The sequence below is a fragment of the Carassius gibelio genome, chromosome A8 (assembly GCF_023724105.1).
Source record: "Carassius gibelio isolate Cgi1373 ecotype wild population from Czech Republic chromosome A8, carGib1.2-hapl.c, whole genome shotgun sequence".
Lineage (NCBI taxonomy): Eukaryota > Metazoa > Chordata > Actinopteri > Cypriniformes > Cyprinidae > Carassius > Carassius gibelio.
In genome coordinates, this window is record NC_068378.1 from 25,511,755 (window position 1) to 25,536,649 (window position 24,895).

Sequence of the window (24,895 nt, forward strand, 5' to 3'; positions counted from 1 at the left end):
GTACGTGTTATTCACTATTATATCCTTTTTTTCAATGAAATAATTTAAGGTTGCAAAAACAAAATGCAATATTTCATTATTATTATCGTTGTTATGCTTTGCAAATTATGTTTGTTTCAGATAATATAAAACATAAAACAGCATAATATAATATAAAAGGCATATATTAATATTAATAATACATTTGAAATGTTTTCTTTGTAAAAGTTTGTTATTCACTATTATATCCTTTTTTTTTATACTGTAGCTTCAATAACCTTTTTTTTTTTTTTTTTTTTTTTTTTTTAGGGTTGCAAAAACAAAGCACATATTTCATCATCACCATCATCATTATTATGCCTATTATTAGTATGATTATGATTGTTTTTGTTATACTTTACAAATGTTTTTTAAATAATATAATATAATATAATATAATATAATATAATATAATATAATATAATATATAAAATGCATTTATTAATATTAATATTAATACATTTGAAATTTATAATTCACGATATTGTGTTTGTGGTTTTTACCTGATCTCGGATCAGTTTGATACATTTTTTAGACATTTTTAAGAGACATTTATTCCGGTTTAGACAAGCTCTCCTTAAAACAAATAAGCCCTGCAAATGAATAATCACTGAAAACATATTATACAAACACTTCACATTTAATGGTATTTGATTATTTTAATTGCATTTAATGTATTATACTTTCAATAAAACATATGCGGTGGGATTGTAAAATGTTTTGACCGGGTGGAAACATCAAGCCCGGAACCTTTTATCGCTGCTGAAGCGCATCGGTCTCATTTAGAGGTTGCATAACATCACCGCACAGGATCAACACGTGAGTCTTTTCGAATATCTTACTTTATGCGACGTTTAGATGAATCGGTTGCTATTTATTTTTTATAGTCAATGTTTGATGCATAGAAGCTTTCCAGCGTCAGTGATTTAGTGGTTGAATTATAAGATGATGTGTAGATCTCACATTATAACATTGAACATACTCCAATTTGCCAAAACGAGTGGTAAAAGATATGTTGGTCAGCACTAGCTGGGGAGAAAATCACCAAAATGTGTACAGCCATATATAAATGTCACATTTCAACCCAATATTAAAAACGGGTGAAATATTCGCACGAATAGAGCATATTTAATATTTTTGCACTTGGATTTTCTTGTCGTGCTCTTGACAGATTCTCATCACGTTCTCAGCAGGGCTTCACATCTCTGAGGGTTTGTGTTTGGAGCTGTAAACTCCTGCCATGGGCAGATTGAGAAAGAAACACAACTGGAAAGGCAGACAGCAGAGCACATCTGAACAGACAGCTGCTGCAGACAGAAAGACAGATGTGCAGGTGGAGATACAAGGTAAGATGCAAGATCATTATAACCTCTGCAATACAAGTCGTTGTCATTAGGGATGCATTAAGAAGCAGAAACCATTAATTTAGAAAGTCAATAAAAAACATTGGGAAAAAATATTGTGTATGTGAAATGACTTAAATGCAACACAGTTAATTAAGGCAAATGTTGTATTTACTGTAAATTACCCTGAGGATCAGTAAAATTATTTTGTACTTGTCCCTGTAAAATTACCCTGTTTTGTAAAGTCTTAGTCCACTGCTCACAATGAATGACATTAATTTATTTTGAGCATATATTCCCAGGTGAACGTGTATGTTTGTTTTTTGTTATTCATTTATATGGCAGTTTCTTTTTATTTCTTACGATTCGTTAAAAACATATATGTTTAATTAATTTCAAATGGCCACAAAACAAAGCATAATTCTATTATTGTTATTATTATTATTATTATTATTATATATTAACAGAAATATAGATGCAAGAACAAATGTGATATTTAATAAAAAATACTATAATATTAATATATACACTTGTAGGCAAATTAAAAAAAAAGGGGGCCAAGCCAACAAATGGCTAAATATTAGCTTTTAATTGTGCAGATTTTCTAAAACAGGAGTGCATTTGTTAATTCTTAGTTATTTCCTTACCAATAATTTAATGGTTAAGACCATTAAAAGCTTAGAGTTTAGGCCTTTTTTTTTGGCTTGCTCCTTTTTTTCTGCTCAAGAGTGTAATGTAAACTAATTGCAAACTAATTTCAGTTGAATTCTAAGGCTTCGATTTTTCTATTAGATGCATCATTAATTATTCTAATGTCCACTGAATCATCTAGATGAAGGTTTTTTATGGTACGATACTGTAGAAGTATCACATAACCGCTGGAGAGCTTGTTTTGTGTAAGGATGTCCGCACTCTTTCACACGTGTGTGTTGTTATCAGCAGTTTAAGTGTGTGTATTATTGTGTAATGTGATTGTGTGCAGATGGAGTCATGCTTAAAGGAGTAGACGACTGCAACGCTCTTGTTCTGTCCGCCACCAAAACGAAGAAACAAAAAGTAGAGCATCCTGTAGCCAAGAGAAAAGCCCTGACAAAGAAACAGAAGAAGAACCTGGAGAAAGTTCTGGAGCAGAAAGAGAAAAAATCTCATGTAAGGAGAGCGAGAGAGTCTGGGAGACTGATGCATCTGCATGGTTCAGCTGATGCTGTATGTTATATTGAAATCATTTATATGTTTCTCTTTCTCCGCAGAGAGCAGATATATTATCTAAACTAGCTGAGGTCCAGCTGCCCGACTCGGAGCTCAAACTGCTTTACACGACCTCTAAACTCGGCACTGGAGACAAACTCTACCAGACCAGAGAGTAAGAGATCAAACCCTGCAGGACTCTGACCAGCTTATATTGAGAATATATGAAAACACCTCACTGTGTGTTCTTACAGATCTGTGGATGAAGATCAGAAAGATGATTCAACTCCGGTCAGGATCAGCAGTGTGGGCAGAGCAAACAGAAAGAGAAGAAGAGCGCTGGATGATGATGATGATGATGATGATGATGAAGAAGAGAGATCTGAGAAGTCAGAGACCTCAGAGGAGGATGATGCTGAGGGGTCAGACTCATCTGAGGAAGAGGAGGAAAAAACACCTGAGGAGAAGCCCACAGAAGAGCTGAGAGAGAAAGAGACTGACGTTAAGGAAGAGAAGAAAGACAAAGAGGTGAAAGAGGAAACGCAGAAGAAGGAAGACTGTAAACCTGCCGTGTTTATTCCTGTGGATCGGCTGCCAGAGATTCAGGTACAAGTGTGAGGAGTGTGAGAAGTTTTAGTGTGTATTTCAAATGCAATTAATACCTATTATATCAGCATAAAGTCTGGTCTGCTTTGCAGCTTATTCTGATGAAAAACTGCTAAAGTTTAGTGTTCTTCAAACACATTTAATACATTATTCAATTCAATTCAATTCTGATCCACGCTGCAGTGCCATAAAACTGCCCACATAGACATCAAGTGACTGCAAACTAGTTTTTCCATTATTATTTTTATTATTATTATTTTAGTGTGTTTCTATTCTATTCTAAGTTCCTCTCTGTGAAAATTGGTGGCAAGGAAACAGCTCATAAATGATGATGATGATGATGAAGTTGGACGGTGGATTTATTTATTGATAAACAGATGAAAGAAAAAAAATGAACATTTTACTCAAAGCTTATGTGTATAATGCATTATCGAAGTATTTAATGCATTAATCATGTCTATGCATTACGTGTTCTCAAGAATAATTGTAACTGCAGTTTGGATGCATTATAATAATTTATTTTGACAGCAAGTATAATGTATTACAGCACACTGTGATAATTAATTGAATCTAGTTTATGAAAATATTTAATGCACTTATGCGTTATGAATACCTATTATGCATAAAAAAGCTTTGTTGCTGAATTTCTCGCTTGGATTTTAATCATTTTGAGTTGATTCAGCCTGGTTCACTCTTAAACTATGTGATCTCGCTGGTCCTAATAAAGTGATCAGTTGGCTCTTGGTGTTGGACTGTGGGTGTAACTGTTGGTGTGAACTGCAGGAGGCTCGTCTGAGGTTGCCGATCCTGGCGGAGGAGCAGGTGATCATGGAGGCGGTGAGAGAGAACGAGTGTGTGGTGTTGTGTGGAGAGACGGGCAGCGGGAAAACCACACAGGTGCCTCAGTTCCTGTACGAGGCGGGATACGCCAGGTAACGTCAGAAGCGGTGAGCCGTTGCCTGTACGTGCTCTGTGCTGTCTGTCTCTCAGTGTTTGTGTCTCTGTTCCTCAGCTCTGGGGGTATCATTGGTGTGACGGAGCCCAGGAGAGTGGCGGCGATCAGCATGTCTCACCGTGTGTCCACAGAGATGAATTTCCCCGGCGGGTATGGCATCTGTGCAGTGAAGAAATACAGCTCATATTCCCCACAACAGATTATAGTATTAAATATATTATCCGATTAAATATAGACAGATTGTTATTATAGCTATTAAAAATAATCATCGTCATCAATATCGCAATTCTTCATTAAGGTTTGATTTCAACTATTCCGGTTTGGCACATTTCTTTAATTCAACACATGAGTGTTTATGCATAAGCTTATCCAGTCAAATGCATTTTACAATATTCTACATGAAATCAAAATGCAGCCTTTTTCATATACCTGTTTTTAAATATGTATTGTTGCATTATAAGGTGCAATTTGTCAGTTTTTTTTATGCTTTTGTTATCTGAGGATAGTTGAGGCAAACGTGTCTGCCACTGGACAGATCACTGTCTGAGACACGATTTCAGTCAGAACTAAAAAAAATGGCGTTCAGAAGTTTGGTGTCAGTACAATTTTTAAATGTTTTTGAAAGAAGTCACTCACCATGTTTATATTTATTAGATCAGTACAGTTAAATCAGTAATACTGTGAAATATTATTGCAATTTAAAAAAGCTGTTTTCTAAGTGAGTATTTAGTAAAATATAATCTATTCTTGTGATGCACAGCTGTATTTTCAGCATCATAACTCCAGTCTTCAGTGTCACATGATCTTCAGAAATCACTATAATATTCTGATTTACTGCTCAAGAAACATTTCCGATTATTATCTATGCTGAACACAGTTAAAAAAAAATTGGGAAACCGTGATATAATTTTTGGGTGGATTCTTTGATTCATCCAAAAAGCTGTGCAAGCATTTTTAGGCTTAACATGAATTTCGTGTTGACTTTAACCTCCTCTGTTAATTCTACTGTCCTACAGTGTTTGTGTGCATGACAGCAGCAGTTATTTTAGAGCTTTTACAAACATCCTGCAATGAATTCTGTGCAGCTTTAATGCCAAACTGAAATAAGTGTGTGTGTGTGTTCAGGGTGGTGTCTTATCAGATCAGGTACGAGGGGAATGTGACAGAAAACACAAAGATCAAGTTTATGACAGACGGTGTCCTGCTGAAGGAAATTCAGAGGGTAATGCACATGCACAAACATGCACCACATATTGCGTTATATAATGCATGCTATGCTTTGTTTTATATAAGGCTATTCTATATTATACTTAAACTACTTAAGTATACTGTAATAAAGTTTATAGATGAACTCTCAAATAAAATAAAAAAGGATGTGACTGGATTTTCCCCAAAGATGCTGGCATTATTATAAACCTGATGTGTTCAGTGTTTCGATTGCACCAGGGGTTAGAGGTCAAACACTGCCATCCCTATTTGTGTAAAACCTCTATGATTTGTTGATCAAGTAATAAAGCAATAACCTCCATATAAAGGGCATCATAAAGCCATTAATGTATTGCTGTTTGTTTGAAATTGATGCATCCTCTTTCTCTAAACATCAATGTCGTGATGCATGTTTCTGCAGGATTTCCTGCTACAGAAATACAGTGTGGTCATCATAGATGAAGCTCATGAGCGCAGCGTCTACACAGATATCCTCATCGGCCTCCTGTCACGCATCGTCCCACTCCGTAACAAGGTAACACGCGTGAACATGAGGTTGAATCAGTGTGGTTGGCATGTCTATAATGCACTCTGTGGTTCACAGAAAGGCTTACCCATGAAGCTGATCATCATGTCGGCAACGCTTCGTGTGGAGGACTTCACTGAAAACAAGAGACTCTTCCGAACTCCTCCACCGGTCATCAAGGTGTCCCATTCATCTATATTACTTTTATTTTATATGAATATATGGGGCTATAGGGGTTTTATTCCCTCCCAAAAATTTTTTTTTTAATTTCAGTGTTTCAGATTTTCTGTTTAGCAATCAAAAACATGCCTAGTTAGTTGAAATCATGAAACTTGCACACAGTCAACAAATTATTCAATGTTTAACAACAACAAAAAATGTTTAGGGCCCAATGAAATCAGTTTTATTTTTTTCCCAAATTCTATTTTATCTTTTCCAAATTCCATGTTATCCATATAATATCAATAAATTATGGATTCTTTTTTTTTTTTTTTTTTTTCTGGATTCAATTTTAATGGTTAAGTTTAATTTTAGTAATCAAATGTGTCAATTTATTTAAGTTTAACAAAAATAAACAAAAATAAAATTTTAACATCCTATGAAATCTGTTTTTGTTTTTGTTACCAAATTCTGTATTCCGTTAAAAAAAATTTGATACATTTTAATAGTTTAATTAAATTGAATTACATTTAATCAATAATAATGTATTAGCAATTAAATTCATAAAACCTAATAGTAAGTCATTTTTTAAATTTGTTATAAAAATAAGACCCTATGAAATGTATTATTTTTCAGATATTCTATCTTTTTGAATTTTTCTGTATTAATGATTTAATACAAATGTATAATTAAAACCTTATACTGTATAAAAACATGGACGTAGTGTCCGTGATGTCAGAATGTTCTGTATATGTTATCATTAGGTTGTCACAAAACTCTATGAAGTGTTCTGGGAATGTTATTTCATGGTTGTAAAGAAGCACTTAAAAAACATTCCTTAAATGTTATTATTGAATTCCCAACAAATAACCAAATACGTTGAGGAACCAACGTGTGTTTAAGACACTTCTATATGCAAATGACTTCTGTTATGATCAAGAAACAGACTGTTGTCTAATATATGACTGTTTTAACACTGTATACAGGTGGAGGCCCGCCAGTTTGCGGTCACAGTTCATTTTAATAAACGCACACCAGTGGATAACTACACTGGAGAAGCTTTCCGTAAGATCTGCAAGATTCACCGTATGCTGCCGCCAGGTCAGTTAAACACACATAGATGGAAATCTCATTCAGATAAATGATATGCACATATACATGCACATGCAGCGCAGCATTATGAATGCATGGATCTAAACCCGTGTGTTGATGTAGGAGGTATTCTGGTGTTTCTGACGGGTCAAGCAGAGGTTCATTCTGTGTGTCGCAGACTGAGGAAGGCTTTCCCTTACAAACCCCAGCGAGGGCACACAGGTGCACAGACACTTCTCACACTCACTGAGAACCTATTATGCCAAAAGGAGCTTTTAAAAACTGAATACACTTTACAATGTCTTGTTTTGTATGTAAATGTTTAATTGAAATCCCTTAGATAGTTAGATAGCCGTCCCAACAATACAAAACCAATGTTCTTTCAGATCCGATGGAAACAGAAGAAGATCTGAAGAAGTCGAAAAGAGCAAAGAAAAAGAATATGGTATGATGACATCTTTGTAAAAACAAAAAAAATGCATGCATTTTCCAATATTACCTTTCATGCAGTGTGTAATGCAGCTGTCTGTGTATGTTGCAAAGCCGACAGTGCATGGTAAATAAAGTTAATGTCTCTAATAAATCTGCCAACTGACCAATCAGAGCAGAGCAGGTCCACGGAAACCTGCCACATAAAGAAGATCATTCTGCAAATGCAATTGCAAAACTTACAGACAACTGGATTTTGAATAGTATCTGTTAATATTAGATAATGCACTTTGAACTAACATAAAGAGTTAACAATGGCATTTATATCATGTGATATTAACAAAAATTAATAAATGCCGTTATTTAGCTCATTTGTATTTAGAACCAAACTTGATGAATTTGAATGTAAATGTGATTTAGTCAACAATAGCATACTTCCAGTTGTTGTTGCATGCTATTTTTTATTAAGGCTGCTATGCAGCATCCAGTATATTTATTGCATGAAGTGTGCTGTATTCTGAACACAGTCACAATCTCTGTCTCAGTCCCTCCCGAGGATCAGTCTGGACAGTTACTCGACTCTGCCGGTGGATGAGGGTGATGAGGATCGTCAGGCAGGCATTGATGATGATGATAATGAGGGTTCAGACCTGGAGCTGGAGCTGGGAGATCATCCAGACAGCGATAACGGTGAGAGTCTTACTCTTACATAGGGCTGTGCGATATGGGGAAAATATGTAATTTCGTTTTTTTTTTTGTTTTTGTTTTTTTGGGACAGATATTGCGATTTGATTTGCGAATTTAAATTTGCAAAGTCAAGCTTCAGCTCAATACTGTCAATAATGTGCAGCACAGTATGAGTGTTATTGCCCTGCTTATTATTATTATTATTTTTTTTTTCAGCAGACAAGATTCTAATGGTGTAACTAATTTTATAGAATTAACTTACTGAATTTCACTGAAAATATATATATTTTTTATATAAATGAAGAACTGTATTTCTTTAGTCAATTATTAAATTATTACATGTTACACTGTATTTGGGAAGAGAGGGGCGAATATGAGAGACATTCAGAGACTGGATGTGTGTGCGGTCTTCTGTATTGGGAATAGCGAACATGCAATAAGAGATAATCTTGGTATGCATTGTGACGCAGCACTTGTAAATTATCTTTTGTTCAATGTCTGTCTTCAAAGCTTAAGTTACATAACGTTTTTCTCTAGTTTTAGTTTGCCTAACAGTTTGAGAGTTTCAGAGCGGGATCGCGAATGATTTGAGTCAGTTTGGGGATCGCGAATCATTTGAATCAGTTAGGGAGTTCGTAGCCGGATCGCAAATCATTTGAGTCAGTTTGGGAGTTCGGAGCGGGATCGCGAATCATTTGAATCAGTTTGGGAGTTCGGAGCGGGATCGCGAATCATTTGAATCAGTTTGGGAGTTCGGAGCGGGATCGCGAATCATTTGAGTCAGTTCGGGAGTTCGGAGCGGGATCGCGAATCATTTGAGTCAGTTTGGGAGTTTGGAGCGGGATCGCGAATCATTTGAATCAGTTTGGGAGTTCGGAGCGGGATCGCGAATGATTTGAGTCAGTTTGGGGATCGCGAATCATTTGTATCAGTTAGGGAGTTCGTAGCCGGATCGCAAATCATTTGAGTCAGTTTGGGAGTTCGTAGCAGGATCGCGAATCATTTGAGTCAGTTTGGGAGTTCGGAGCGGGATCGCGATTCATTTGAATCAGTTCGGGAGTTCGTAGCAGGATCGCAAATCATTTGAGTCAGTTCGGGAGTTCGGAGCGGGTTCGCAAATCATTTGAGTCAGTTCGGGAGTACAAAGCAGGTTCGCGAATCATTTGAGTCAGTTTGGGGATCATCAGGGGCGGATCTACCGGGGTGGCAAATGTCACCCTAAAAGAAGATGAATCCCAGTTGGCACCAACGAGTTAAAAGTTATGGCCAATTAGAAGATTTACGAGCGCGAATCTCCAACGTCCGACTGCAGTGAATGCAGCAGCACGAGAGGACTACAGAGCGGCACAAGACTGATTAGTTTGGAAAAGTTTCTGAGTGTGCGAAGCGAGGGAATACAGTAGGAAAGAGGTAAAAATGGGTTATCTATCTATCTATAAAGAAATGAAGCTATAATGAAAGCATAGTGCTAACATAGTTGTAATGTTGACTTTGAGATGATAAATATCAAATTGAAGAACGTTATTTCGCTAACTAACGTTACAGTGAGGATACGTAACAACTTCGTTTTGTGTCTGAACTTTCACACTTTCATTCATAAATTCACCCGTCTGTGTTTGAAAAGCGACAAGGATAGGCTATAATCGCGGAATTCAGTCACAAATAGAACGTGCTTCATAAAGCAGAACGTCACGGAATTCTGCCATTTTTAAATGAACAAATCAAAAGTAGGGCTGTACATTTAATCAGATCTCGATATGGACTAGTGTCTGTGAATATTAAAGGTGTTGTTATACACGGGGCCGTCGCAAGTGGGGTGAAAGGTGGTGACGATTATAGGGGGATGAGTGGGGGCCCCCGGCAATCTCAACCGTCTGGCTGAGGCTCTCCTTTGCGAAGTTCTCCTCGAACTTCCTCCTGCACCTGAACGAACAAATACAAATCGCAGTTTAAACAAACAGAAAAGGATGTGAAAAAGCCCAATTCAGCACCGCGGTGTTCTGGCGTTTAGGGCTCAAGCTGAGAAAGGCATCTCAAAACACTTGAACACAGAATTTGCCTCTTTTTGCTCTTGTGCCGACAAATACATACAAAATATGACAAAATACCTGTCTTTTTTGCTCGAAAAACAGTTGGTTATGTCTTAAGTGAAAGTAAACCGTTGAGAAAAAAATGGAATGTGTATTATATTGGATGCGTTAAAGTGTCTTAAAGTAACCGCGCCTAATTTAGCTACTGGCTGCTGTAATGTTTTAAATTAAATTAAGAAAATCACTCACTGCTCTTAACTGAATTACTCCATAGTTTTAACAAGAATGAGTGCACAGTCAAAAAATTATTTAGACACCATATATATATATATATATATATATATATATATATATATGTATGTGCAGGACACTATAATTAATTTAGGTAAGTGAGTAAAATAATACATAAATAGCAAAATAAAGCGAACTGTGACATATACCCCCCAAAAAACTCTCCTGACCTGAACCCCATAGAGAATCTGTGGGATATTGTGAAGAGAAAGTTGAGAGATGCAAGACCCAACACCCCACACAGCTTAAGGCCGCTATCGACGCATCCTGGGCCTCCATAACACCTCAGCAGTGCCACAGGCTGATTGCCTCCATGCCACGCCGCATTGAAGCAGTCATTTCTGCAAAAGGATTCCCGACCAAGTATTGAGTGCATAACTGAACATAATTATTTGAAGGTTGACTTTTTTTGTATTAAAAACACTTTTCTTTTATTGGTCGGATGAAATATGCAAATTTTTTGAGATAGGAATTTTGGGTTTTCATGAGCTGTATTCCAAAATCATCAGTATTAAAACAATAAAAGACCTGAAATATTTCAGTTGGTGTGCAATGAATCTAAAATATATGAACGTTTAATTTTTATCATTACATTATGGAGAATAATGAACTTTTTCACAATATGCTAATTTTTTGAGAAGGACCTGTAAACTTGCCAAAACAATAACACCATATTTTTCAAAAACAATTTCTAAAAGTACATTTGTATTTGTGCCTATAATGTTTATTAATTTATTATTATTGTCAGCTAATAAAACCTCTGCTTCAGGGACCATATTATCTAAGGCTAAATGTAGCTCTTGACTGGTTGAGTTAGATGATGATTAACACTAAACAGTAGAAAATCAGTTGAGTCTCCCCAGCTGGAAATGTCATTGGCTGTCAAGTTGTGTTATGTTTCTTATAATAAATTGACATGTTGATAACACTTAATCTTTTATAATGCTCTCAATTACATGTCGATGCATACTGTATGCATTTGTGAGTGTGGAGGTGCTTATGGGGTAATGGTCAGGCAGGTGAGAATAAGGTGGGGTCACAGTATCCACACTACAAAAAAAAGACTACACCACTGTATAGCCTTTAATGTTAGTTAGTTAGCTCTGACGTTTTTTCTGTGTAAAGTAGGCTAAAAAAGTTAATATAGCGTGTGTGTGTATATATATATATATATATATATATATATATATATATATATATATATATATATATATATATATATATATACACTATTTATCATGAAACTGTGATAACTGTGACTAAATTCAATACGTCTGTCATATGTTTCCACCCCTCAAAAATTCCTGCCCCCTTCTTGCCACCCTGTCAATATTTTTCTAGATCATTTGAATCAGTTAGGGAGTTCCTAGCTGGATCGCAAATCATTTGAGTCAGTTCGTGAGTTCGTAGCGGGATCGTGAATCATTTGAGACAGTTTGGGGATCGCGAATCATTTGGATAAGTTGGGGAGTTCGTAGCGGGATCGCGAATCATTTAAGTCAGTTCGGGAGTTCAAAGAGGTTTCGCGAATCATTTGAGTCAGTTTCGGGATCGCGAATCATTTGGATCAGTTCGTGAGTTCGTAGCGGGTTCGCGAATCATTTGAGTCATTTCGGGAGTTCAAAGAGGTTTCACGAATCATTTGAGTCAGTTTCGGGATCGCGAATCAGTTGGATCAGTTCGGGAATTCGTAGCGGGTTCGCGAATCATTTGAGTCAGTTTGGGGATCGCGAATCATTTGAATCAGTTCGGGAGTTCATAGCGGGTTCGCGAATCATTTGAGTCATTTCGGGAGTTCAAAGCGGGTCCACGAATCATTTGAGTCAGTTTGGGGTTCGCGAATAGCTGTATATGGATAGGCATTTTTAACGAATTTAGTAGCTAGCTCTAATTACGTTTTCCAAGCGTGTTTAGGTGTGATATGTGAACTCGTATTTTTGGTTTTAATGATGTGCCTTTTAACAGTATCAAGTATATTCAAAAACTAAACAAATCGTGCCTAAAAAGTGCACACATCTAGGCTAATGTAAAGTTTCATGATGAAGTCATACTAGTACGCATGTGCATTTTGAGTGCGTTCTTTCACTGTAATATTTGGTGTAATCAAATGCATTTATGAATGCATGTGAATGATCACAAAATTCAAGATATGGGGGTTAGAAAATGTATATATTTACATAATTTTATGTAGTTAATCAATATCACACATGAAGAGTGCCATTTCAGTTTTTCTTCAAAAATCAGCATGATTAAAATGTGATATTAAGTTACTACAAACAATAATTTAATTACAAATACAAAATGTTGCAGAATAATGTAATATATGAATGAATAATAGACTAAAGAACCTTTGTGCCAAAAGGGTTCTTTCTTGTCATTATAGAACATTTTAGCATAAAAGGTTCTTTGGAGTTGAGTAAAGAACCCTATGGTTCTATATAGAGCCCCAATGAACCCTTTTTTCTAAGAGTGTTGTCAACGTTCACCTTGGAGATTGAAAATGTTTTTTTTTTTTGAGATCCCAGTAGCCCAAATTCAGACCCAGAACAAACAAACCCACAGAAGAGGTGGGAGTTCAAACAACATACTTTTCGTACCTTAAAATCAGTAAATGTTATGAAATTAGAGAACTAAGCCAATAGTCACGGCCACATTAACAATAGGGCTAGGCGGGACTTAAGCCCGAGGCCCGAGCAAGGAGGGGGCCCATGATTGGCTGTGGAGCAGATTGACCACTAGCCATCTGATTGCCAAAGCCTTACCACACCCCCCACAAATTAGCCCTGTTATTTACTGGTGCTTTGCCGTATATTCCATGCATTATCATGGAATAATTATTATTAATATTAAAGTGACTGTTCGCAAATACCCGTCTCATTTAGTTACTTTGTGACAAGCCAGGCCACTCTCACGAGTCACGCAAATCATGTTCTCACGCAGTGAAAAATACATCGTGGGGCAAAGACTACGTTACACTGAGTGATTACGCGCCGACATACAAGAGAGAGTTCAGAGCAGCCTACTGGGATGCCAACCGTTCTGTATAGAGCATCACAGTCCTTCCCACAGGCCGAGAGAGCTTTGGTGCCAGAAGTAAATTTCCCATTCATTTCTCCCATTGACTTTCAGAAAAATCTGTATCTAAAGAGTTTTAGAGCATGTCTAAGGATAACCAGCAACGGCTTAACTCATGAGCATATAACATATCATTTTGAGTGAAAAAATTAAGAGAAAATCAAAGGTATAAGACTGTGTACATGAGCGAAGGAACTACTCATCCCATAAACCACCGCGCCTCACTGAAGTCGACTGAAGCCACAACCGTAAACCAGCCTTTTGAGCTACTTCCAAATCTGATGACGACCATGCAAACTTTTTCATCCAGTGAATTTTATTTTATATAGTGAATTTGCAGTAATAGCTGTTCTTTAAGTATTAATCGTGTAAATAAATAGTGTTTTATATAGGTATTGTGTATTGAATTTTATATTTATCATCGTGTATTTTATATTGTGTGCGTGTGTGAAAGTGGTTAACGATAACGTCTGCAACATGGTGCAGAGCTTTGTACGGCTCAGTCAACACATGTCGTTGACATGAATTATTACACAAATGTTCAGTAAATGCAGGAAGAGTTATGCTTAGTCTAAATATTGTTTTGACAGTGGCATCATAAAATGCTTGATATGACTCATACCATATGAAGGCTACAGTAGCTTAGCTAAAGTGGACGATAATGCTAACTAACGTTACCAACATCCCTGCAAAACTCGCCAAAAGTTTGAAGGTCTTGTCTGGCCCTTACAAAACCCATAAGCTGACCCTCGGACACGCTACACTCAACTAATGTTACATGACCTGATTTAAAGTGGTTTTCACCCCTTTGAACACTTTTGTGTTCCTCCTTGAAAAAAGCCATCATGGCAGCCAAGGAGATCATGATTGCACTGATAAGTCTACTGTACAAAAACGCAACACAGGTTTTTATTTTATTTTATTTTTTTATTAATGATCTTCGGTCTTCATGGACCTCTGCGGGTTTTAACCAGATGGTTACACGAGTTCCACCAATCAGATGCATCACTGTGGGATTTTTCAGGATTGTGGGTAATGAAGTACTTATCCAAGACATCGCAAATGAAAGGCATTTATCTCAAAACAAGGTTTAGTGCCCCATGAACTTTTGCCGTTTATATGAGCATATACTGTCGCCTAGTACAGCCGTAGCTGGTTTTAAGTCTACCATGTGTGGTTACATTTTTATGGCTTATACCCCAACTGTTAATGCAGAAATTGTATTGAATTCTTACTTCCGGCACCGGCTGTGGGCGGGACTGTGATGCTCTATAGATCTGACCATGTAGACGCCATAATACCACTCTGTCTGTCTCTTCTGCTTTCCGTATTTTTTTCTTTTTTTTTTATTTATTTTTTTTTTTTTAATGGTGGGCGTTTGCACAGTTGGCTAGAGCAGTGCTGATTGGGGAGAACGCTCACTCTAGGTTAATAAGGTTAATAAGTCTGTCACTCAAGGCATGCATATGTCTGGAACATACTAATGCGTCCACATTATTATTATTAGCAAATCGCAACGTCTCAAATCGCGATTTCAATTAATCGCACAGCCCTACTCTTACATATGCAGGTGTGTTTCCTCTGTGCTTGACTTTATTTGTGTTAATGTGTGTTTTTGCTGTGTTCAGAGGAGAAGGCCGATCCGTCCATCCCGCTGTATGTGCTTCCTCTCTACTCTCTGTTGGCTCCTGAGCAGCAGGCAAAGGTATGTGCCTTACTTCAGTGTCCTGGAATAACACTGGAGTGACATTATTGTCCAATAAAATAGTGTTTTACCACATTTCACCACTGAACATAATTTTTTTATTTATACATTTATTGATTTAATATTATAGTATAAATAAATATAATTTCCTGTAATTAATAACATAATTTGTAATATTTTAAAGCTTTTAATGTCAGTGTTTCAAGAGAAAATGGAGTACATTGACTATTTAATAAATATATATTGATTTACTTTAACTTTAAGCAATATAAATTACATAATACTATAACATAAATGAATTTTTTTGTAATAATATAAATCAGGTTTGGAGAAACTTCTGGAGTACAATGACGAATTTTAACTTTTTTTTTTTTTATAAGATTTTTTTAGGCCATAATAACAGAAAAGCTTGTATAATATAATATAATATAATATAATATAATATAATATAATATAATATAATATAATATAATATAATATAATTAGTGCTGTCAAAGAATTAATTGCATTCCAAAATTTTTGTTTGCATAATATGTGTGTGTTATGTGTATATTTATTATGTATACATAAATACACACACGCACAGTATATATTTAAGAACATATTTACATGTCTATAATTATATTTTTAGATAATTTATATTAGAACTAAATGCATTAAATATATATTCATATATTATATTTAATATATTTAATATAATATAAATGTATTTTATTTTTAAATTACTTTTTACATTTTATCCAAGGATTTAGTCTGATTATGTTTCTACAAATAATCAACAGGAACTTTTGAACTACTTTCTGTTTTCTGACATTTTGCAAAATTACAAATTCTGAACGTGTAAAATGTCATTTTGTAAACAAAAATTGTAAAGTATTTTTGATTATTTAGCTTTAAAATAAATGAAATAATTTCTTTATAAAGCACAGATATGCAACAGTGGCTGAATGCTGCACAGAACCAAGTTCAACATTTATAAAGATTAATAAAAATAATCAATATGGATGATGATGATATAAATGTCCATTGATGAATAATGGTAAAATGCTGCCTTAAGTGTACCATAACCCTCAAATGAAATAAAAATGAAAACATTAGTTACAGTTATTGTAGTATTCAGATGTGTTGTGTGTGTGTGTGTGTGTGTTCAGGTTTTCCGTCCTCCTCCGGCCGGAGCGCGTCTGTGTGTCGTCGCGACTAATGTAGCCGAGACGTCTCTGACGATCCCCGGCATCAAGTATGTCGTGGACTGCGGTCGAGTGAAGAAGAGGTTTTATGACAGAGTCACAGGCGTCTCCTCCTTTAAGGTCACCTGGATCTCACAGGCTTCAGCCAATCAGAGGGCAGGAAGGGCGGGCAGAACGGAGCCGGGCCACTGCTATAGGTCAGAATCTGACAGTGTTGTATTAAAGAGGCATCTGAAGGAGAGGAAGCGAGTGATATTAAAGTGACTTAATATTTGTGTATGTGTGTGTAGGCTCTACTCATCCGCTGTGTTTGGAGATTTCACTTTGTTTTCGGAGGCTGAAATCACACGGCGTCCCGTCGATGACCTCGTCCTTCAGATGAAAGACCTCAACATTGAAAAGGTTTCCTTTCATTACCTGCAAACATGACTGGTTATGGGTTTGCTGTTATTGATATATGTTGCATGTTTTTAGGTTGTGAATTTCCCGTTCCCGACTCCTCCCTCTCCCGAGGCGCTGATCTCTGCCGAACAGCTCCTGATCTCTCTGGGAGCGCTGGAGGAACCGCCTCGACACGGACGGTACCGACCAGTTCTCCTCTCTTTTACTCATCCTTCATTATTTCCTCTCACTGATCCATTTCATGTGCAGAAAGGAATATCAGCAAGCAGTTAGACTTAGATGTTTGCTTTTATTACAGATATACACTGGCTTATGAAAAACACCCAATTAAAATGTAATCAAATTGTATAGATTTGCATATGAGGGATAAACTCAGAAATTTCACAGCCTTTCTGTGTAACGGTATGAAGTGTAAAATATTAAGATTATGCCTTACTAAGTATTACAAAATAAGTAATATAATCTATTACTTGATCACTCTTATGGTTATTAATTTATTTAATGTATCAAATATTTATATATGTATTGTAATGTTCATGTAAGAAAATGGTTAATAAACACTTGAATATGAACTACAGGTCCTATAAAAAAATGTTGTAGTTAGTTAGACCAGTTTTTTTTGTTGTTGTTGTTTTTAGAATTTGAGTATACTGCTATAGTTTTTATTAATACTTGGAATTAATTTTTATTTTTACATTTTTAGTTAAAATTTTAGGTATTAGTTATTTAGCTTAAATTTGTCTTTGTAGTTCATATAAATTATAAATATATTACAATAATTATTACAATATAAATTGTCAATTTTAGTTATTTTAATTAAACTAAACAATAACGATAAATGTAGCTTTGGCAGCTAGGTGAAAAATAAGTTTAATGTTTACTTAAGTTGATTTCTAATTTCAGTTAATATTTATTTTAAGTATATATATATATATATATATATATATATATATCTTTTTTTTTTTAGTGGTTAAGTTTTATTTGTAGTTTGAGCTACTATTTAGACAATAAAAGTCCTGAAATTTAAATTTGTTGCATTTAAGTGTAGCTGTAAATACAAGATATAAAATGTAAAATATGTAGGATAAATATTGCACATATTTTCATATTATTACATATCATTAATATCATGTCTATTTAACTAAATACTGTATAATTTAAACAGATACTGTATTTATTGTAATGTGTTCAAAATACTTCATAACCACATGCATGTAAATGAAAGGTTCGATAAAATGATTTTCCACAAAACCCTGACAGTCACCTGTAATATTGATTAAATTTAAAGCTTTGTACGTATTAAAAATTGTGATAGTTGTAAATTATTTCACGAAGTTGTTAAATCCTCCAGACCATCAGTTGTGCCCTTTAGACTTTTCTCTTTCATTTCTTCGTTCATTCTTAACCCGTTCCTCTCTCTCTCTGTTGTAGTTTGAGTGAGATGGAGAGAGCGCGTCTGTCGTGTCCCATAACCCCTCTGGGTCGAGCGATGGCAGCGTTTCCCGTAGCACCGCGGTACGCTAAGATGCTAGCGCTGGGCCGTCAGCAGGGCTGTATGCCGTATATCATCACTATAGTGGCAGCCATGACCGTCAGAGAGATCTTTGAGGACTACGACAGGTGCTTCTCATCACACATACACCTTTACTTCTGTTGATATAGTTCAGATGCAACATTAGGAAACGCCAGAGCTCAGACCCGTCTCTCTCTGGGTTTCTCAGGCCTGCGGCCAGCGAGGAGGAGAGCACTCAGATGGCAGGGAAGAAAGCCAGATGTGTCCAGATGAGGAGGTTATGGGCTGGGCAAGGACCGTCGGTTCAGCTCGGAGATCTGATGGTTCTGCTGGGTATGAGTTCGATTTGGATTTGGAGGTTGAATGTTCAAAAATTTCAAGTCATTTGAACATAGACAGATGATAAATGGGAGAAGGCAAAATAAAAGTGCTTCTGACTGTTAATAGCCAAATAGAGACAAACTGCTATATATATATGCATGCATGTGTCTGTCATTAATTCTAGCGGGTGTGATGTTGATGGTTATTTAGGGGCGGTTGGTGCTTGTGAATTTGCGGGCTGTACTCGTCAGTTCTGTGAGGAAAACGGCCTTCGGTACAAAGCCATGCTAGAAATCCGAAGACTACGAGGACAGCTGACCAATGCTGGTACACACACACGCACACACACACACACACACACGTGTGATTATTATTTGTGTCTGTGCATTGATCCGTGTCTCTGTCTCAGTGAACGCCGTGTGCTCTGACGCTGGTGTATTCGTGGATAATAAGATGGCTCCTCCGACAGAGTCTCAGGTGCTGTGTTTACGACAGATCGTACTGGCAGGTTTAGGAGATCACATCGCCAGACGAGTGCAGGCCGAGGAGCTGCTCGACCCCAAATGGAGGAACGGCTACAAGGTGCCTGAAAGATTGCTTCTGATTTTGCTGTTGAATTTTACAGTTATGAAATGAATAAGAAAATGTATATGTGTTTGTGTGTTTCAGACTCCTCTGTTGGATGATCCAGTGTTCATTCACCCATCATCTGCCCTTCATAAGACGCTTCCAGAGTTTGTTGTTTATCAGGAAATCATGGAGACCACCAAAATGTACATGAGAGGTGTGTGTGTGTGTTTATAGACTGTGTAATGCATTGCCCTTTCAATGCATTTCTTTATATTTTTTATAAATAATGTTTTGTGTCTCTGACTCAGTTCAAGTTTATTTGTATAGCACTTTTTATGATACAAATCATTGCAAAGCAACTTTAACGAACATTTAGTTTTTTACAATCTTAAGTAGTAGCTTATCAGTGGTGACTCTGTTTATGTGCATATGACAGACATTTTCAGAAAATTTTTACAAGACGTAGTCAACCAGATGATGAACATTTAACAGCAATTATTATATGCAATCACACTTGTAGGAATATTTAATATAATATTTTATTATATAAAATATCCGTTTTGTTTCTTGCAGGTGTTTGTGCCATTCAGGCCGAATGGATTCCGAAGCTCCTCCCACAATACTGTCACTTCAGTGCTCCGGAGGAAAGCCCCGCCCCCTGGCTCTGCCCACTGAGCGGCCGAGTGAAGTGTCATCAGCAGAGCACCTTCTGTAAGAGCTGCTGTCTGTGCCCCTGTCCTCAGCCAGAGTTCAGTGTGTGTGTGTGTGTCTGTGTGTGTGTGTGTGTGTCACATGATGTGGGTGTTTGTATGAACATGGGTGTGTCTCTCTCCACAGACAGAGTCAGTTGGAAGCTTCCTGCCATTGAGATGGATTACCCAGAGGGCCTTGAACATTACAAACTGTTTGCAAAGTTTTTCCTGGAGGGCCAGGTGAAATTTATGAGTGTGTGTGTGTCTGTAAATGTGGGTGTCAAACCAAAATAACATGGAATTGACAGTTAATCATTCTGCAATAAACTACAGATAAATAGTAAACCAGTTTAAAACCGCGGCATGTTGGTAATTAAAGGGGGGGGTGAAATGCTCTTTTTCACTCAATCTCCTGTTAATCTTGAGTATCTATAGAGTAGTACTGCATCCTTCATAACTCCAAAAAGTCTTTAGTTTTATTATATTCATAAGAGAAAGATAGTCTGTACCGATTTTTCCCGGAAAAACACGACCGGCTGGAGGTGTGACGTGTGGGCGGAGCTAAAGAATCACGAGCGCGAGTAGGCTTTTGCGTTGAGAGCGTTTGGAAGCTGTGACACCGTGAGGACAAAACCAACCAAAACAAACCATGGCTTACAGTCAGATTCAGCGTATATTTATGATCCAGAATCAGATCCCGAGGCTGAAACTGAACGAGAGCAGCAGCAGCAACGACTCGCTCCGAGCGGGGCTCGAACCCGGGTCTCCGGCATGGGAGGGGACGCACTAACAAGGAGGCAGAGATATTTTAAGCAGTTTTACTCACCGCCTGCGGTTCCAACACACGATTGTGACCGTTTTTCGTTGGGATTGCATCATCCTTAAGAAATAAACGATACGCAAATCCGTCGTCAAACTGGGCCTTGTTTGTAAAACAAGCATCTTCGAAATGCAGGGAACAAACACAAACACTTTCACAACTCCGTTGATGCTCTGTAAAAATAAACTCCATCCACTGGTCCCTTAATGCTGTTTCTCTTTTGGTAATCTATGCAGGGTTGTCTTGCCCTGGCAACCAAAAACACACTTCTTTTGTGACTTTTCGTGACGCTCTCGCTCTGATCAGTGAAGTCTGTTGTGCTCTCAGTGCTCTGCTGTACAGGAGCGCGCGCTCTTCCGGGAGAAGTGCCTCAGGACCCATATAAGGAAATTCCGCTCCATCTAACGTCACACAGAGCCATACTCGAAAAAAACTTTCCGAAACTTGTGACAAACCGGAAGAGGTATTTTTGGAACAAAAATACTCCTTCAAACGTACAACTTAATTTTTGAAACTTTGTCCATGTTTAGCATGGGAATCCAACTCTTTAACAGTGTAAAAAACTCAGTATGCATGAAATAGCATTTCACCCACCCTTTAAGATATTAAATATTAAATACATTGTTGTTTGATAAGTCTCTTCTGCTCACCAAGGTTGCAGTTATTTGATCAAAAATATGGTAAAAACAAAAATATTATGAAATATTATTGTAATTTTAAATAACCCTTTTCTATGTTAATATATTATACAATGTAATTTATTTCTGTAATGCGCAGCTGTATTTTCAGCATCATTCCTCCAGTCTTCAGTGTCACATGATCTTCAGAAATCATTCTAATATGCTGATTTGCTGCTCAAATTGTATTTTTTTTTTATTATTAACAATTGTGCTGCTTCGTATTTTTTGTGGAAACTGATTTTTTTTTTTTTTTTTTTTTTTAATATAAAGTTCAAAAGAACAACATTTATTTGAAATAGAAATCTTTTGTAACATTATAAATATCTTTACTGTCACATTTGATCAATATAATGCATCCTTGCTGAATAAAAGTATTCATTCCTAAAAATAAAATACAAATCTTACTGACCAAAACTTTAAACAGCATTGTAAATACATAAATTGAAATCTACCATATTGGTGATTCATGGTAGCATATTCATAAACCACGGTGTTTCTGTAGAAAGTGATGTGTGAACTTACTCCTGCCTGGATTTCTGCAGGTTTGTCCCAAGATTGAGCAGTTCAGCAGGTGTTTACTGTCGTCACCCTCCACCATGCTGAAGACATGGGCCAAGTAAGATCTGATGCACACTTAAAGGTTTGTATGAAGTGTAAATAGAGTTGTTGTGGAATAATCTCCTGCTGTTGATCTCAGGCTGCAGCCGCGGACTGAAGCTCTTCTGACTGCGCTGGTGTCAGAGAACGTCAACAACAGAACGTCTTTAGAAGCTGCGTGGAAGAAAGATGAAAGATGTAAGTTGCTATGCATATGAAAATGTGTTGCTTTCTTGTGGTCATTTAGTGGACATTGATTTTACTGGATTCCAGACCATGCAGTGCATACATATCATGATAAACTACTAGGGATGGGTACTGAGACCCAGTATTAAACTGGCAGCGAGACTAAATTATGAAAGACCGTAGTATCAGTAAGATCTGACGGTATCTTTCGGTACTGGAGGTACGGTACTGTATCTTTGCTTAATGTTATCGTGCACATTTTATCTCCCCAAATATTTCTAATTTGCGATCATATTGAGACGTTTGTCTGAGAGATCTGCGAGATCTCTCATGCGCGCTGTGGATGCTGTCAGTCACACACACACACACACACACACACACAAGAACGAGCGCGGTACACGCATAACAGTACGAAAACTCCCGCTTAATACAAAGAGTGACGATGGCGGAGAGAGCAAAACGTTCCAAAGTGTGGTTATACTTCACTAGAGTTGATGCAGACAATGCTCGTTGTCGTAAGTGCAACAACATTTTTGCATGTAAGGGCGGAAACACAAGCAATATGTCAAAGCATCTTTCAAAAGTGCATTATGTGCAGACAGAGAAATGCAAAGTTTTCGACTGCCTAGATCGTCTCTGGTTGTTGCCCCATCTACGCCAGGTACGTTATGTATGCTAAAATCATGTTGAATCAACATTGTTCACGTCATTTAAAATAAATGTAAAATCTCCCTAACCTTAAGTAGAAGTTCTGTTTATAAAAATATAGTTTATTTCATATGTTTTACATTCATTCGTTTTTTTGTATAATAGCTATTTGTTCAAACATGGCTGTTTCTTGCGCTACAAATAATTGTTTTATTAATTTTACATAAAAAAAGGAAATGTTAATTCTGTTCTCAACTTGTTCTTAAAGAATACCGTTAAAGTACCGGACCGTTAAGCAGTATCGGTAAGAGTAGTAATACCGTTAAAACCTTAACGATACCCATCCCTATAAACTACTATTCAAAAGTTTAGAATCAGTATCACATTGTATTGATCAAAAATTTACATTTATACTATAACACAAGATTTTTGTTTCCTGTTTAAAAAAAAAAGGTAATTGTTTTTCGCAATTCTGCATTTTTTTTCAGAATTGCAAAATGTAAACTCACAATTGCAAGATACAAATACTTAGTTTTTTTTCTCAGAATTTTGACATTTTGTGTCTGAATTTTTTTTTTTTTTTGACTTCAAAGAATTCTATTAGTTTTGTTCACACCACAGAAAAAAAAAAGAAAGGTCATTTGAATCTAAATCTCACAATTCTGACTTCTGTTCTCAGAATTGCAGAAAACGAAGTCTGAATTTTGAGACATAAACCCAGAATTGCAAGAAAAGATGTAGAAATTGTGAGATAAAAAGTCACAATTACATAGGAAATCATTTTTATTATTATTATATTTCACAATATTATTGTTTTTGCGGTGTTTTTCATCAAATAAATGCAGCCATTTGAGTTTCTTAAAAAATAAAATACCAACCCCTAACTTTTGAAAGCCAGTGTATGTATTGAATGTAATTTAATATAATCTATAATGAGTTGAAAGAGACAAAAATGTCTTTATTTTCCCACTATAGATCTGCTGTCAGCGTTTTGTCAGTGGCTCCCTGAGTCTCTTCATGCAGAGGTCAGTAAAAGCTGGCCACCGATCTGACTCACGGACCAGCACTGGGCTTTTTAATCAAACGCAGTACAAGCGTGCCGTAAGACATTTATAACGAACAGGATCTTCCTGCTTGTGCCTCATTCTCTGACATCACACGGATGGATTCCTCTGAAAGCCTGTGGACAGATGAAGACTTCAAGTGTAAAATGATGTCAAGATCTCACGCAGACTGCTTTTTGTAAAAATCTTCAGATCAGAGCACAAAAACAAATAAATTCCTCTGACTACATACTGTCTGTTCTGGTCTTTAACACACTACAGAACGTTTGCTAACAGCAGTGAGCATCACTATTGTTATTCTGAATAGTGTTAGTGATGTAATCAAACCGCATTAATGCAGTGATTTACTCCAGATATTAATGATTCTTTGTCTTGTTGAGGTGTGCTGGTACTTTACTAAGTAATCAGATGTACTATTTTTACCTTCTTGACCATAACACAGTAGTTGGACAAGAGTATGGAAAAAGTATTATGGAAGTCAATGGCTACCGTCAACTGGTTACCAACATTCTTCAAAATATCTTCTTTTGTGTTCAAACTCATACAATTGCAAGGTGATTAAATGAGAACATAATATTTATTTTTGGTTAAACTATTACTTAAAAGGAAAAAGCAGAGCCATAGACAATTTATCCTACCCGTCAGATTTTCCTACTCTGGTTTACTGCACATGCACACATTAATAATTAAATGAATACATTTGATAATATCTGCAATCATATTGATAATTGGCCTTTAAAATATTTAAATATTTAAAAAATTTCTTTCATTTTGGTGATGAGGATTTTTTTTAAATGACAAATTATACATATAATTGTCATAAAATATATAAGTAATTCTAAAATAGGCTTTATGTAAAGGGAAAAATCCTTATCACCAAAATGATAGAAGCAAATTATTTCTAT

General features: G+C 36.3%; 1 protein-coding gene across 3 annotated transcripts; it reads left to right on the plus strand.

Moving 5' to 3' along the window:
* The first annotated feature begins 753 nt into the window (after positions 1-753).
* dhx37 (DEAH (Asp-Glu-Ala-His) box polypeptide 37) lies at positions 754-24,219 on the plus strand. 3 transcript variants are annotated; one of them, XM_052604954.1, is made up of 28 exons: positions 754-837; positions 1,209-1,364; positions 2,344-2,510; positions 2,612-2,724; positions 2,804-3,155; positions 3,939-4,087; positions 4,168-4,260; positions 5,236-5,332; positions 5,738-5,851; positions 5,921-6,022; positions 6,988-7,102; positions 7,217-7,315; positions 7,480-7,538; positions 8,068-8,212; positions 15,234-15,310; positions 16,462-16,694; positions 16,788-16,899; positions 16,972-17,078; positions 18,331-18,519; positions 18,621-18,745; positions 18,944-19,060; positions 19,143-19,315; positions 19,403-19,517; positions 19,877-20,014; positions 20,141-20,235; positions 22,038-22,111; positions 22,193-22,290; positions 23,902-24,219. In XM_052604954.1, the coding sequence occupies exons 2-28, from the start codon at positions 1,259-1,261 to the stop codon at positions 23,976-23,978; spliced, it is 3,441 nt and encodes a 1,146-aa protein (XP_052460914.1). In that variant the 5' UTR covers positions 754-837; positions 1,209-1,258; the 3' UTR covers positions 23,979-24,219. The 3 variants fall into 3 exon arrangements, with proteins under 3 accessions (XP_052460914.1, XP_052460913.1, XP_052460915.1); XM_052604953.1 differs by having other exon boundaries at positions 755-837; positions 1,190-1,364; XM_052604955.1 differs by having other exon boundaries at positions 818-837; positions 1,212-1,364.
* The last annotated feature ends 676 nt before the right edge of the window (positions 24,220-24,895 follow it).